Source organism: Hemiscyllium ocellatum, chromosome 6 (assembly GCF_020745735.1).
Source record: "Hemiscyllium ocellatum isolate sHemOce1 chromosome 6, sHemOce1.pat.X.cur, whole genome shotgun sequence".
Taxonomy (NCBI): domain Eukaryota; kingdom Metazoa; phylum Chordata; class Chondrichthyes; order Orectolobiformes; family Hemiscylliidae; genus Hemiscyllium; species Hemiscyllium ocellatum.
In genome coordinates, this window is record NC_083406.1 from 104382687 (window position 1) to 104399703 (window position 17017).

The 17017-nt window shown below is 41.3% G+C and overlaps 1 protein-coding gene across 2 annotated transcripts in view; it reads right to left on the reverse strand.

The window, feature by feature from the left end:
- Positions 1-12096, reverse strand: part of tmem131 (transmembrane protein 131) — a 211265-nt gene extending 199169 nt beyond the window's left edge. For both annotated transcript variants that reach the window (XM_060826240.1, XM_060826238.1), the window contains exon 1: positions 11484-12096. In XM_060826240.1, coding sequence (XP_060682223.1) covers positions 11484-11640 — 157 coding nt within the window. In that variant the 5' untranslated portion in view covers positions 11641-12096. The remainder of the gene's footprint in view (positions 1-11483) is intronic.
- Positions 12097-17017: the final 4921 nt, after the last annotated feature.

Genomic DNA, 17017 nt, shown 5'->3' on the forward strand with positions numbered 1-17017 from the left:
TTTCAAACTGTAAAGCTATACACTTCAGGTAAAATCTGAGAGCATTTAAAAAGCTAAAGCAAACGAATATCCAGTGTAGCAATTAAAATATGGGTCATCCAACATTCTGACTTTTGTAGAAGATGCATATTCAAAAAGTGACCAATGCAAACAAGCTTCGGAAAATGTTTGTGAAATGCAAAACAAAATCATAACAGATAACCTTTCCAAATATTCAAATTACTGCAGAATTTAGGCAAAATTATTTATTGAAATAGGATTAAAGTTCCAGAGAACCTTTTGTACAATTGTAAGTTAATTAACTTAGCCTTCATTTCAACCAATCTTTTCTCCCCTCTCTCATATCATTCCAGGTTCCGAGTGCGCTCTCCATTCTGCCATTTAGCTCAAATTCACTCATCTCCTTCTACTGAGCCTCAATTCCTTTCACTATTTATCCTGACCACTAGGCTATCCATACTGACTAACATTGTCAATGTCGCCCTGGACTAAAAACCTCTCTCTTTACCCCAAGATAGATAAAATCAACCTCTTTTCAAAAACAAAAAAAAGTTTTAAGATTCGTTTTCAACCTTCCTTTCTCCTCTGATGCTCAGTATCAAAGTTCAAGACACTGGCACCCTTATCTGTCTGACATCCTGTCCTTAAAAAAAAAAATTATCCTCGAGACAGTCTTGCCTGGTCAAAGTCATCACAATCACACCAGGTTATTGTTCAACAGGTTTAGTTGGAAGCACAGCTTTCAGAGCCCTGTTCCTTCATCAGGTACTCCACGACCAACTGATGAAGGAACAGCACTCTGAAAGCTAGTGCTTCCAACTAAACTTGGTGGACTGGAGTGTACAAAGTTTAAAATTCACAATAACAGGTTATAGCCTCCATATCATAACTGACATTGTAAGTCTGGAATATCGATACTTCTTGTCCTCTCCACAAGAATGCACTGTGGACCAATATTGTAAGTTTTCTTTATTGTCAGATCAGTAGAGTTTTGCTAAATGTTTCTCCTTTTCTAAAGGCATACAAAAGCTTTTTAAAAAAGTCTGTTGTCACCTCAGGTGAAAGGGTCTTAGTTTGTTAAAATTACACATTACGCTGACGATATCCAGTTCTAATGTTTCTCACAACATATGCAACTAAACAACCACTTGTTTGTCACACATTGTTCTGGATCAGTCAAAATTTCCTTCACAGGAACAGGAGTGGGCCACTCAGCCCCTTAAGTCTTTTTACCATTCAATAATTTCATGGCTGATATGCAATCTAACTTTATTTACCTTCCCTTGGTCCATATTCCTCAATGTATTTGTGTAGCAAAATATTACCTTTTTCAATTTTAAAATTTAACAACTGATTCAGCATCCACTGTTACATGTAGAAGAGTTCCAAACATCTACCATCCTCTGTTTAGAAGTGCTTCCACACATCTTTTCTGAACAGTCTCACCCTAACGCTAAAGCCACGACTCTTAGTTCTCGTAGCTCATAAAGCAGTAGGGAAAAAAAAAGTTAATCCAGAACCTGTCCTTTTAATATCTTGAAGACTTCAAAATCAGAGCATCCCTTAACCTTCTAAGGTCTGGAAAAAGGCAAGCCTAGTTCACATATCCTCTTCAAAATTTAAATTTCTGATTTCTAGGTATCATTCTTGTAAAGCTACATTGTACTCCCTCCAAGGTCAGACCTACTCTCAGCAGTTCAAGTGAGGTCTAACCATGGTTTGGTACAACAGCAGCATAAATTCCCCGTCCCTACACGCTAGTTGCCAAGATGCAAGGCCAGCATTCCATTAGCTTTCATGATTGTTTGCTGCAAACAAACAAGAGCATCATGTTCAGCCTTCACTGTAAGTTGTGCAGGCTTGTTGCAGGTTCCACCTTCACCCTGAACATTTAAATGAAGATGTGCAAATCCATGACAAACAAATTGAGCTTTTAACCCAAACAAAAATTGCCAGAAAAAGAAATTCAGATCTGGCAGCATCCATGGAGAGAAAGCACAGTTAACATTTCTGATTTCTCGCCACAGCTGCTGCTAGACTGGAGTTCATTTAGCAATTTCTGTTTTTGATTTCTAGCATCGGCAATTCTTGGGTTTTGAGCTTTCAACCTTACATTCTGCTAATTTAAAAGTCAACTTATTTGTTATAACTACAGCACTCTGAAGCAAGAACACATTTGATGAAACTTTCCTTTACACTTGCCTGCTAAGAGAGAGACTTACTTTCTTGAACACTATCCCCCTACATCTTATTTGTCCAAAATTCAAATGCTTGTACACAGGTACAAAAGCCAAATCTAAAAAAAGGCAAATGAAGACATTTGCTTTCACTTCAAAAAGGGAATTCAAATTGAAAAAGACTGAAATAGTGCTGTAGTAGCAGAGTGCCTTGGTCAGAGTTCCATGGAAAGTACTGTCTCCAGTTTTGGCTGGCAAGCCTCAGAAGTTGAGCTTGGAAGTGGTACAACAGCATGTGTCTATTTAGCCAAACATAGTGGTGATGCCTCACAAATCACACACTGACACTTTCACGCACCAGGAGCCTTGTGACCTCCTGGAAAGGCAAAAAACTGGACACCAATTGAGAAGATCTCTTTTTTTCCCAACCTCTTTTGGATAATCTAAACAACGCTGGGCCCCAATTTACATTATAAAATACCCATCTCCATAACAAAGTAATTTTTACATAAAGTAGAAACAATGTGCTCTCAAAGATGAACTAGTATTCAGACCTCATGAGATAGCAACCGTTCAACATATTCGCTATTCTCTGGGGCATTAACCAGCTGATGTTTTATCTAATTCTGCTGTTGCTCCAAGGAATACCTAAATTTGTATCCTATTCCTTGTAATACTAAAATATTGCAGCTAAAAAGGTGACATACAAGAGAACCTTTGCAATGTCTTTATTTCTGAAAAATAGTGTCTGAATTTTACAAAGAGAAGTTTGACCATTTCCAGTCTGGGAACTTTGCTACAGGAAGCAGAATGATTAAGTAACTGGAGTACCTTCTTTGTATCTGCATTTTGTTCTAACAATGTGTGATGGCTTATCTCACGTTCATCAAAAAAAAATTGGAGTTGTTAGAAGGTCTCTCTCTACAGATGCTCCCTGACCAGCTGAGTCTTTCCAGCATTTTTATTTCAGATGTCCAGCAACTGTAACATTTTGCTTTGCTGGTGTGGTTCTGTTCGCCAAGCTGGAAGTTTTTGTTGCAAACGTTTCGTCCCCTAGCTAGGAGACATCATCAGTGCTCTGGAGCCTCCTGCGAAGCGCTTCTTTGATGTTTCTTCCAGTATTTATAGCGGTCTGTCCTTGCCGCTTCCGGGTGTCAGTTTCAGCTGTCCGCTGTAGTGGTTGGTATATTGGGTCCAGGTCGATGTGTTTGTTGATGGAGTTTGTGGATGAATGCCATGCCTCTAGGAATTCCCTGGCTGTTCTCTGTCTGGCTTGCCCTATGATAGGGGTGTTTTCCCAGTCGAATTCACGTTGCTTGTTGTCTGCGTGTGTGGCTACTAGGGATAGCTGGTCGTGTCGTTTCGTGGCTAGTTGATGTGACTAGCCACGAAACGACACGACCAGCTATCCCTAGTAGCCACACACTCAGACAACAAGCAACGTGAATTCGACTGGGAAAACACCCCTATCATAGGGCAAGCCAGACAGAGAACAGCCAGGGAATTCCTAGAGGCATGGCATTCATCCACAAACTCATCGACCTGGACCCAATATACCAATCACTACAGCGGACAGCTGAAACTGACACCCGGAAGCGGCAAGGACAGACCGCTATAAATACTGGAAGAAACATCAAAGAAGCGCTTCGCAGGAGGCTCCAGAGCACTGATGATGTCTCCTAGCTAGGGGACGAAACGTTTGCAACAAAAACTTCCAGCTCGGCGAACAGAACCACAACAACGAGCACCCGAGCTACAAATCTTCGCACAAACCTTGAATTTTGCTTTGCACATCCAAATCTAAACAGCTAGTACATTGTCTTTTTTTGCTCACCAATTTTGACCCTCCATTAGTCTCATGGATGTTAGAGAATCTATACTGAATACAAAACCAACTTGTCACAACGAGAGATAAAATGTCATACATTGTTGCAACAAAACAGATACAAAGAAGGGTTCCAGTTACTTGCTCAATCATTGCTCCTCTTGTAGCAAAGCTCCCAGGCTGAAAGTAGTCAAACTTCCCTATGTAAAGTTAAGACACTTTTTCAGAAATAAAGAAATTGCAAAGCTTCTCTCATACATCACCTTTTAGCTTCAGTGTTTTAATATTACAAGGAATAGGATACAAATTTTATTAAAAGCTTGCTCTATATATTCTTAAAACAAAAAAAAGGGAACGTTTAGAACTGTGAAGTTCACAACCCCCACCAACTCTAATTCTTCCTAACTCTCTAAAATAGATTTTAACTTCACTGTCCTTTGCTTTCACTATTTAACCACACAGTTTTTCCTTTTTGAAAAAAAAAGATGTCTCATTTCCACTTTTCAATTCCTCCAAAATGTCTTCGTATTAGAATGTAAGGGTGTGTGGTAACTCAATCATTGCAGCAAAAATAATTCTTCTTGTTTTAGTCAGTGATACCAGGAAATAGTCTGAAAGTGTGCATTACTTCTAAATCCTAAAGAAAAACCTGAAGTAGGAACATTATGGTACAAGAAATTTTGTGCACAGCAAGTTCCCCCAAACAGTAAATAAGTATATATGGTGTTGATGATTTGGCTCAGTGTCCTAACCACGCTCCTGTTCTTCTTCAAAAACAATGGAATCTTTTCTGCACGCAAGAGCACGGACAAGTCTCTCATTTCAACATGTGATCCAAGCCATTCTGCATTCTCCTATGGTACTTTTGAGTTGTACTCAGGTCTCTGAAACGGGACCTCACCCAATCACTTCTACGTTAGGAGTCAAATAATATCGAGTTAAACTATAACTGACATGTTAAGAGTGTGGGAAAATTAATTTGAAGCACATGCCTGACTTGAAAATTTGAAATCATTTGAGAAGGTAAGAAAACACTATTCCATTTAACTATCTCAATAAACCTAGAATAGGCTCATGTTACAAAACAGTTAGCCAAGACAGCCAATTATATGAAATCTTGTTCATAATTTCCTTCTCATTAGCTCAGATCAATTTACTTCAGGTAAGATTAAGGAAATCGCATGTACTTAAAAGTCTAGTTGGATCCAGTTCACACAAGTCAGGACTAAAGTCACTTATGCCCCACTAATACGCACTTGTGTAGGTAGTTCAGAGACTATTTCACTCAAATTTCAGTTCCAGATCATATGTACGTTATTAAACACTCATCTTGAAGCAGTGAAGGATTCTTGAGCATCCTTCTAATTTTTTGCTGTATATAAATTCCAGTTTGTCAAAACTTTCCTGTTAGTGGCAGCGTTTTCACCCTCGATGCACATTCAAGATGCTAGATTATGTTCAAAACTTCTGTGCAGGACCAAAAGGGTGCTGCTAATGCCAAGAGTACTGGGCAGGCTTGGTCAGAGACTGTTACATATGCAAATTTGGACAGCAACATGGCTCAGTGGTTAACACTGCTGCCTCACAGCAGCAGGGACCCCGGTTCAATTCTAGCCTCAGGCGACTGTTTGAAGTTTGCACATCCTCCCTGTGTCTGTAAGGGTTTCCTCCCACAGTCCAAAGATGTGCAGGTCAGGTGAATTGGCCATGCTAAATTGCTCATGGTGTTAGGTGCAGTAGTCAGAGGGAAATGGGTCTGGGTGGATTACCCTTCAGAGGGTCGGTGTGGACTTGTTGGGCTGACAGGCCTGTAGGAAAATCTAATCTAAGAGGTGTTAAAGGACACAGGGATAGTGCGGGGAAGTGATAGGACAGAAGATCATCAACCATGATCTCACTGAATGTGAAACAAGCTGAGTGGCCTGTTCACATGCCCATTCATATGCTGCACTGTTCTCGTGAAACACAGCAAAAACTGGGCCAATGGGCTGGGGTGTGGCAGATGAAATTTAGTTTAAATGGGATGTGCTGCATTTTGGAAAAGCGAATCTTACCATTAAGTGTATAAGTCCTGCTAAGGTCCTAGGGAGTGTTGCTGAACAAAGACCTGGGAGTGCAGGTTCATAGTTCCTTGAAAGTGGAGTCACAGGAAGGTAGGATAGTGAAGGCGACATTTGGTATGCTTTCCTTTATTGGTCAGAACATGGAGCATAGGAGTCAAGAGGTATGTGGCTGTATTGGACATTAAGGCCAGTTTTGAAATATTGCGCAATTCTGGTATCCCTTCTACAAGAAGAAGGAGTGTTGCGAAACTTGAAAGGGTTCAGAGAAGATTTACAAGGATGTTGACACGGTTTGAGTATTTGAGCCAAAAGGGAGAGCCTGAACAGGCTGGGGCTGTTTTCTCTCGAGCGTCAGAGGCTGAGGGGTGACCTTATGGAGGTTTATAAAATCATGAGGAGCACGGATAAGATAAATAGACAAGATCTTTTCCTTGGGGTAGGGGGTCTGGAACTAGAGGGCATAGGTTCAGAGTGAGAAGAGAAAGACCCAAGGGGCAACTTTTTCACACAAAAAAAAAAGTGGTGCCTATATGGAATGAACTGCCAGAGGAAGTGGAGGAGACTGGTACAATTACAACATTTTATAAATGTGTCTGGGTGGGTATAGGAATATGAAGGGTTTAGAAGAATATGGGCCAGGTGCTGTCAAATGGGACTAGATTAGGTTTGGATATCTGGTTGGCATAAGACATAGGAGTGGAAGTAAGGCCATTCGGCCCATCGAGTCCATTCCACCATTCAATGTGGCGGATGGGCATTTCGACTCCACTTACCTGCATTCTCCCCGTAGCCCTTAATTCCTTGTGACATCATGTGCTAGTAAGAGTAGTGACAGGAGGATAAAGCGGCAAGGATTCATATTTTTGGACCATTAGAATCTCTTCTGGGGTAGAAGTCACCTATGTAAGAAGGGCAGGTTGCACCTGAATTGGAAGGGGAGCAAACTCATGGCAGGGAGATTTGCTAGTGCTACTTGGAGGCTAGTAAGCATGGATGAGATGAACCAAAGAGGCCATTTCTAGGTTACACATTTGGATGACTCTATAACATCAACTTCAGAATAAACACTTTACAGCCTCTGGACTCAGTTCAAAACCTTTAAAAAATTATGAACCATTTCTTTCAAGGCCATAAAACCCTAAAGAAATAGGAATGGAGGTCAGGCAGTTCGGCCTATTGAGTCCACTCCGCCATTCAATCTTGGCTGATGGGCATTTCAACGCCATTTACCCACACTCTCCCCATATCCCTTAGCTGGTCATGTCCTGCCCTCCCCTCCCCCATCCCAATTACAGCCCTTTCAAGTGTGGCAGGAGACATCGAGAATGGCAGGACATCGCTTAATGTAAACTGACATTTTCTCCACCGGCACCCTACATCCACTACCTTTTCCCCTTCCCACCCCATAGCATAGATGCTTGCCTCCACCCTTCACTTCAGCTCTGATAAAGTGTCATCTAGACTTGAAACATTAGCTTGCTCGCTCTCGATGGATACTGCCCGATTTGCGGTGATCTCCAGAATTTGTTGTGTTCAGTACAGATTCCAACATCTGCAGTAATTTGTCCCTACTGAATGGCCAGTCCTGTTTCTTATATAGGATAGGCCATTCTCAGCTGGAATGTTAAAACAATGCCCTGTCAGTCAAGTCAGATGAACATTAAAAAAACAGAAATTGTTCCAATGCCTGGGCATATCTGGGAAACAAATCCAGATACTAATTTCTCATTATGTGCACTATAAGGTTCCACAAGCAAAGTGGCAGTCAACTTCAAGTGTAATCAATTCACTAACAGATTGAAGTATTTTCAGGACAGAGCATGAGAAACACTACTTTTAAAAAACCCTCCCCCTCCAAATCAACCCTGTTTGCAAAAACTTTTGACAGACTCCAAAATAAATTTTTTTTACCAGATCACATCTCACAGTGATCATGTTCAAAGTTGTATGCATCCTTCCATTCCAGATATTGCTCTGTGTCCCAGAGTACAGCTCCCCCTCAACTCTGAAAACATTTTGGCATTACTACTTCTCTGATCACCAGAAACCTCTTCAAAAAGACTACCTTTTTAAATTTCCTACTACTTGGTCTGCCTGCTATGTGAAATACTGATTGCTACATGGTGGCTCAGTGATTAGCACTTACTACCTCACAGCACCAAAGACCCAGTTCAATTCCAACCTTGGGTGGCTGACCATGTGGAGTTTGCACATCCTCCAGATGCTCTGGTGTTCTCCTATAACTTAAAAGATGTGCAGGTTAGGCGAATTGGTCATGCTAAATTAACCTACACATCCATGAACACTATGGACAAGTGTATTAGTCAGGGGTAAGTGTAGAGTCATTGAGCCAGGGAATAGGTCAGGTCAGGGTGGGATGCTCTTCAGAGGGTCAGTATGGACTTTTGGCCAAATGGCCTACATCCACACCGCAGGGAAACTGGGTGCAGGCTAGGTGGATTAGCCATGGTACAATCAGAAGTTGCAGAGATAGGAACACAATCTTCACAGAGTTGATGGGCCGAACAGCTATGTCCTGCACTGTAAGGATTCTATACTTTACATAGTATGTGAGAAGATGCTATAAAAATGCAAGTTAGAGGAAATATTGTAGCAAATGGCTCATTTTTGGACTGCTAAAAACATTAGCTCCAGCTCAGAGTCTTGAAAAATCCAACATTAGCAAAGATAAAACTTGAAAAAAAACAAACCGTCACTTGGTTTGTGTCTGTAAACAAACAGAGCAGTATCAAAATACCATCACTGAAAAATTCTTAAGCAACTTCCTCAAAACTCAGGTGCAGCTTTCACTCAAGGGAAAAAAAAATCCCAAAGTGACAAATATTTTTGTAAGAAAAAGAAATTAGAAGACATAGCATTGGGGTCATATTAGTAAGGATTAATAGCTGTTTAACAGACTAAAGCAGAGAGCAGGAATAACCAGGTTTTCCCTCTGGGGCAGGCTGTAATGGGGTACTGCAAGAATCATGCTAATGCCACAGCTGTTCACAATCTGTATAACTGATTCATTTGCGAGGATCAGTTGTAATATTTCCAAATCTGCTCATGACAAAACTAAGTGGGAATTCGAAATGTGAGGAAGATGCAAAGGCACTTTGGACAGACGAGGCAAATGGACAAGAGCTGGGCAGGTAAAACATAACTGAAGTTGAGAGACATTATCTACTTTGGCAGGGAAAAAAAAATCTGAAACAATATTTCTCCAAGTGATGAAAGCTCAGTAAATCTGTGTCCAAAAGAGATATATAGGTGTCCTTATTCATGAGTTACTAAAAGCTAGCATGCAGGTGCAGCAATGATTAAGACAGCCAATTTTTTTTTGCTGTCATCAAGTACAAAAGTAAAGATGGCTTACTGTTAGAGCCTTGTTGAGCACATAACTGGAGCACTGTGTACAGCATTGCCCATCTTAAGCAAGGAAGGATGTATCTACCAAAGACAAAGTACAACATTCACAAGACTAATTCCTTGGTTGGCACAATTCTCAAAGAGATTGAAGAATGTTGGCCTGTAATCTCTAGAATTTCTAAGAATGATAGATGATCTCACTTAAGAGCTTAGATAAGGAGGAATTTCTTCATGTTGAATTCTCCATCCTAGAGGTGGTGTGGAACTTTCATCATTGATCAGGCTTAATTCAGAACAAAAAAAAAGTCTCCAGAAATCTAATGACAAAGAGATGGTGAGAGAAAGTATCAAAGTACATGACTGACCATGATCTAACAGTGACTGAGCAGGCTCAGTAAGCTGAATTGGCTACTGAGATTCCTTCTCTTGTATGGCAAGTAAATAAAGCTGATAAGTGATCAAACAACATCCTAGTGAAGTCGAACAACTTTTCACCTTCCCCAACTCAAAATTTGCCAAAACATGCACATAAGTGGAAACAAACTGTTTTTGCCTGTCCAGACCTAAACCTACAGACTATGATTCCACCCTCATATTTTAAATTCAAGAGTAGAGTCCATGCAAACTAATCTGGTCCATCCCAAGAGGAATGCACTATTTTTCCTTAATGTTGATGTCTGACAAAAGTTCTAAGACAGAAACAAACAACACACAAGTCATAACAACAAGAGGCTCCCAAAGGTCCTTAACTTCAACTAAGATAAAATTATTGATCAGCAGCAATCCTACAAGTTACTACTAATTTTACTAGTTGTATTTAAAACAACCTTACCTGATAGTTAAGATTTGCAGCTCAGGTTGAGGTTCTAGGTGTAGGTTTGCTCACTGAGCTGGAAGGTTTGCTTTCAGACATTTTGACATCATACTAGGTAACATCTTCAGTGAGCCTGTTACCTACTATGTTGACAAAACATCTGAAAACAAACCTTCTAGCTCAGCGAGCAAACCTACATCCAAGATTTACTTGAACTCAGTATGCCTACCACAGCAATGGCAATTACATTTTAACAAACTCCAACACTAACTACATCCGCAGGGAAGCAACACAATGCAAAATGGTACCAAACAAAACCAGAAGCACCTCAATAATATTAACACCATCCCCATTTGGTATTTTTGGCCACTCTACATATTGAGGGCTTTGTCAGCCCAGAGACCACAGCATGCACTTTAATAATCACACGAGCGAACAACCACGACAAAATTTTACAATCTAACGTGTGGGGGTTTGGATAGTTAAGTTCTGAGTGACGACTGAAAATACCCAGGTGGCAAATCTCAAACGGAAAAAAAAGACATTTAAATATATAAAAAAATTGTACCACTTTAACGTTACATAATCACGTTTCCTTTCTGTGTCTTTATGACTCCTTATCTTATGGTTTTACATTTTTTTTTAAAAAAACGAAGGCCTAACAGGCTTTCAGAGAGTGAGCAAATTAAATACTTCCGACTTATCACAACTTGGTCCCAGCCAGGCCATTTATGGGTATATTATTTTAGGCATTTTTTTGTAAACAAAACGCAAGAAAAACCTATGTATTCCTTGTTAAGGTTGGTTGGTGGGTGGGAGGGAAAATCTATAAGTCAAACCCTTGGAGATTTTATTTCGTCCTCTTATTAATTGTCCTCTCTCTCTCGCTCTCCTTTCTAGGCCGAGTGAAGCCTGGAGCTGGTGTAGGGAAGGGGGGCCGGCGGAGGGCTCTCACTGGGCGGCCTGCCGCAGCAAAACCGAGCCTCCCTCCCTCGACCTTCCCAAAAAAAATTTTTTTAAAAGAAATTACCAAAAGATAAAAATCGGACTATATTTAAAAAAAAGGGGAGGGGCGAGGAAGGGGACACGTTTAAAAAGTCAGATTCCTCTCACACACACGAAAAAAAATTACCAGAACTCGATTTTTAAAAGAAAATAAAACGGTGCGGGAACAGTGAGTTGAAAATTATATAAATATTTATTTCTTTCCTCCCTCCCCCGCCCCTTTCACTAACCTTCTGCCGTCCCCTCCGCTATGTGGGAACAAACCATAATAAATAGATGGAGGACTCCTACGGCTGGCCCTCGCCGCCCTGTTGAGGTGCTGGGGCTCCACCGTGGCGGTTGCTGGTGTCCCGGGCTCAGGGAGCCTGCTCCTTTCCGCTTCGCCATGCTGCTGCTTACTGCTGCCGCTTCCCCCTGTGAATGACAGGCTAGGGCTGGAGGAGGTACACAGACAGCGACCCCTCAGTCAGTGTGTTATATACACAGGCTGACTCACTCCGTCCTCTCTCTCTCTCACACACACACACACACATTCACTCGCAACAATGTGGTTGCTGCCTGCCTCCAACCCGCTCTGACACACATCCAGCTGCACACTCACACACAATAAAAACTACAACACACACCTACAATGCATCAACCTTACAACAGCAAAAGAAGCTTCCCTTCACACACACTCTCTTCCAAACAATGCAATCCATGCTACTGCACACACACACACACACTCTCTCTCTCTCTCTCCACACCTCCCTTCCAAACAATACCAGGACAAAGAAATAGCGTCAGGCAAGTTCCGAGAAAGAGGAAACATACACCGCGCCACTTGCTTCATCAAAGTCACTTCGCTCCCAGCGAGCTGGGAAAGAAGAAAGGACATACAGCTCCGCCCAGTGAAGCTGTGACAAAGATCAACCACTCTATTTGATTAGGAAATTCGACGTTTCGGACATAAACGTCGAATTTCCTATTCCTTGGATGCTGCCTGACCTGCTGTGCTTTAACCAGCAACGCATTTTCAACTGGGATCTCCAGCATCTGCAGACCTCATTTTTCACCCTATTTGATTGCTTGCTTCCCTTTATTTCTCCCATTCCTGAAAGAAAATAAATAAACAGACCAAGAATTCGGGAGAGGAAACAATACTTTAATCTTTTAAGGCTCGAGGGAATATTTGTTAAGAGTGTGTGGCTGAAAAAGCACAGCAGGTCAGGCAGCATTCGAGGAGCAGGAAAATCAACGTTTCGGGCAAAAGTCCTTATTCAGGAAAAGAAATATTTGTTAATTCCAGCGTCAAAATATGAGTTGAATATGGAGAACAAAGTATGTCCAGAAAGGGTTAACTATCACGAACCCTATTTGGGGGTATATTATATTTTAAGTAAAACACAATTTGATAATTGTATACTGTCTTACATTACCCTGGGATATCCTAAAGTGCTTTGCAATCCTTTGAAGCATTGTCACTGTTGTGCAGGGAAATGTACCAGCCAATAATAAAGAAAGTTCCCATAAACAGCTTTGTGATGTCAGTTGAGGGTTTATAATATTGACCAGGAATCTAGGATAATTCTCCCATTCCAATTCCTGAGATCTTTTACATTCTTTTTCTCTCAGAGGGCTGTGTAACTTTGTAACTGTCCCAGAAAGCAGTGGAGATCATTCATTGAACATTTTTAAAACACAGATGGGCAGATTCTTAAACAAAAACAAAAAGTGCTGGAAAAACTCAGCAGCTCTGGCACTATCTATGGAGAGAAAAGCAGAGTTGACATTTCAGGTCCAGTGACTCTTCATCAGAACCATTCATTTGTCACTGGACTCAAAATGTTAACTCTGTTTTTCTGTCTACAGAAACTGCCAGACCTGCCAGGTTTTTCCAGCACTTTCTGTTTTTGTTTCAGATCTCCAGCATCCGCAGTTCTTTGTCTTACTGTACATATATTTGTGTTAGGTAAGCAAGTCAAAGGTTATTGGGGATGGGAATATGGAATTCAGAACACAGCCACAATCTCATTGAATGACAGAACAGACATCATGGGCTGGATGGCTGAATGGCCTAATTCAGCTCTTAATTTTTATGTTTCTATGGATGTTCACTCAAGGGCAGAGAAGCCATCTATTTAATGTCTCGTCTGAGAAACAGCATCTCCAACCGAGTATTTCTCCAGTACTGCTACGGAAGTGTCAGTCTCGATTACATGATCAAGAGTCTGACCACAGTTTTAACCTGGATTCTTCAGACCCACGAGAAAGTGAGGACTGCAGATGCTGGAGATCAGAGTTGAAAATGTGTTGCTGGAAAAGCTCAGCAGGTCAGGCAGCATCCAAGGAACAGGAAATTCGACGTTTCGGGCATAAGCCCTTCTTCAGGATTCCTGAAGAAGGGCTTATGCCCGAAACGTCGAATCTCCTGTTCCTTGGATGCTGCCTGACCTGCTGAGCTTTTCCAGCAACACATTTTCAGCTTCTTCTGACTCAGGACCGAAGTTGGAACTGTGTCATAACTGCATCACAATAAGCATAAAGCGATGCATTACAGTCATTTGGAGACTTATAAAAAGTACTGTTTTGAATCCATACTCAAATTTCTTAACTTATATTTGCTCTCATTTATACACAATTTTACATCTGATAGATGGTAGAGAAATTGTTAATTTTTTTACAATTTATTTGGCTATGTCCAAATTGCATTAAGCTTTGTTGAAATGTTATTTCTCATGAGACCCAACAAGTTCTCCAGCCAAATTATTGCCAAACTCATCTACCCGCTCTATGGTGTCTCTCACATCCAATTTATGCCCATTTTAACTTGCACCATTCCTACAGCAACTCACTACTTAGTGGATATCAGCCAACACATCTGCAACTCTTGCGCCAGCACCATCTTTGAAAGGCCACTGGATGAGCATTCCAAAGTTGCTACTCATTGTTCACCTATTCACTGATGAACAGTGTCAGAAAATGGCAGGGAAGGAGAAGATGGCAATGTTGATTCTCTGATGGATGGCGTAGTGGATGGAATGTTCCAGAGGAGAGGTGTCCTCTTCATGGAGGATCACTAGTCGACAGCGCGTAACCAGATCCTAACAGCATTTTCTTGTATCATCAGCCAGGGCCATGCTGTCTGAATGGTGAGGAAGAATGGCCAGTAGTGAAACTTCTCTGTTACTGCCAGAATAAGTGCTATACTCTTCTCTCTCTGCCATTCTAACAACTGCATGTATCACCTTCCCTCACTCGCACTCATTCCATCCCAACCTCCCACATGAATGCCCTCCACAAGGTCTCTACAATTGCTTGAAATATCTCACTTACCCTTCCCTCATATGCACCAGTACTGACATCTGTACCAACCACTGTTACCTCATTTATTCCTTCCATTTCTATCATTGCAGGAGAAACAAGCCCATACCTGGGCAAAGAGAACCTGTATGGTGGGAAGTGCACTACATCCAAGCCCTTCCCAGGAGAGAATCCTTAATATCACAGGAAACATCTGCAAGGATGCAAAAACATTTATATCCTGCCAAAAGAATAAGTACCACACTTCTTCCCACTGGCACTCTCCCATTCATCACATTGTCAATCTCAGTCATTGTCCACCACTCGTAACCATTGGCCACAACACCCTCACTCTCTTCGATCCAGCAGCTACAGCCAGCCTCCCCATGACCTCTGGCAGACCCAGCTTCCTAGAAGCTACATCCGACTTCTGAGGATGAGAATACTGAGGCATCAGAGGAAACATTGATAAGACTGCCTGTTGCATCCCCACCCACCCAAACACTGACACCTCAGGGGACAGTAGGTACAGAGGGTATGGACACACAATCTGATGATCACCTCATTTAACAGCTTCCAGCTAGATGAGAAAGAAATGCTCCAAGCCGTTGGCATATGGAGGATTGTCAGAGACCAGGCACTTACTGAGCCTCAGTGCGAGAACACTGTAGTGTCAGCAATCAGGAACTTTTCTTCAAATGCACAGGATGGAGCAGCTGCCCCATTGCTCAGAAGCTACAGGAGTGCAATGTCATGCAACTGTTTGTCTGCTGGCCAGGACAGTCAGAGCATCGTCAGAGCAATTCAAGAATGGCAGGAAGGGATTAGCAGATGTTGGATGCCAAAGCCATGTTTAAGGGGTGCATGCAGCTGGTGCCTGTGGATGATGTGTTGGGCTGTGGTTTGATTGTAGGCAAGATCTATACTGTTCAGAACAAGCAACGAGTTGAATTCACCAGGTTTGGATTCCTTGTGGAGTTTTGCCAACATTGAACTTGTTCTGCATGTTTTGTAAAGTGGGAGCCTGAATATTAATGAAGCGTTTACAAGATGTTTAACGACCATTAGTGACATCAGTTGGCATCTCACTACCATTTGATGAAAAGCATAAAAAGTGGCACAAATTAGTCCTGATATTGAGATGTCCTGCCTCACACATTGCCATAACACAAATGTCACACCCCAGTAAGGTTTTTAATTTAATTTCAAAGCTTGTGGAAAAATAATAGAAACATTGTGATCTTTGAGGAGGATAGTGTAGAACTCCAAAAGGATACAAATATTTTGGTGGAATAGGTAGACAGGTGGCAAATGAGGTTCAATATGGAGACATATGAAATGATCATTTTGGTAGGAAGATCATAGAGAGACAACACAAAATAAAGAGTACAAATCTAAAGGCAGTGAAGCACCAAGTGGACCTGGGTATATGTGACCATAAGTAATTAAAAACATCAGGGTTGGTGAGAGAGCAGTTAATAAAACATACAGTATCCTGCAAATTATTAATAGGGGAATTGAGTATAAGAGCAAGGAGGTTATGTTGAAATTGTTTATGTGACAAACTCAGTCCCAGCCCCAGTATTATATCTGGTTCTATGCAGCAGACTTTAGGAAGGATGTGGGGCATTTAAAAGGATGTAAAAAAGATTCAAGAGCTCCATCCCAGAGAGGAAGAACTTCAATTATGAAGATGGATTGGAGAGGTAAGAACTGTTTTGCTTTGAGAAAGGAAATTCTACAAGACATTTGAAAGACATATTGAGAATAATGAGTTGTGTGGGTCGTGGAGATAGGAGTACCAAGAGGACACAGATAATTTGTAAAAGAAACAAAAGTGATACCAGGAAAAAGCTCTTCACGCAGTGGGTGGTTAAGGCCTGGAATGTGCAAATGGAAACTGTGGTGGAGGCAGGCTCAATTGAAGCATTCAAAAAGAAAATAGACTTGTCTGAAAAATCAGAATGTGTAACATTACAGGAACAAGGTTAGGGAATAACTAAATTGTGAACAAGTAAATTTGGAGAACAAGCGCAGACCAGATGTACAGAATGGCCTCCTATGTTGTAACAACTCTGTAATTCTTAAATTTACAAACTATTAGTATGCATTTGTGCTGTGAAGAATTTCATTCGGTATATTTTTGATAGTAGGGATGAAAAGTAACCACAATGCTTCGGCAGTTAATAATCCTTAAATCCTTAGCTGAGGGTGTCCTTTAATCCTTTAAGCACCTAATTAGCCATGTAAAATCTGAAGCCAGTCATGGAGTCATACGGCATGGAAACAGAACCTTCAGTCCAACCCATCCATGCTAAACAGGTATCTCAATCTGACTTAGTCCCATTTGCAAGCATTTGGCTCATTTCTCTCTAAACCCTTCCTATTCATGTATGCATCCAGGTGGAAGCTTCATTGAGATTTTTGTCTAATTCTAGCCATATCTCACCACATACCAGTCGCAGAACAAATTGCCACCCTG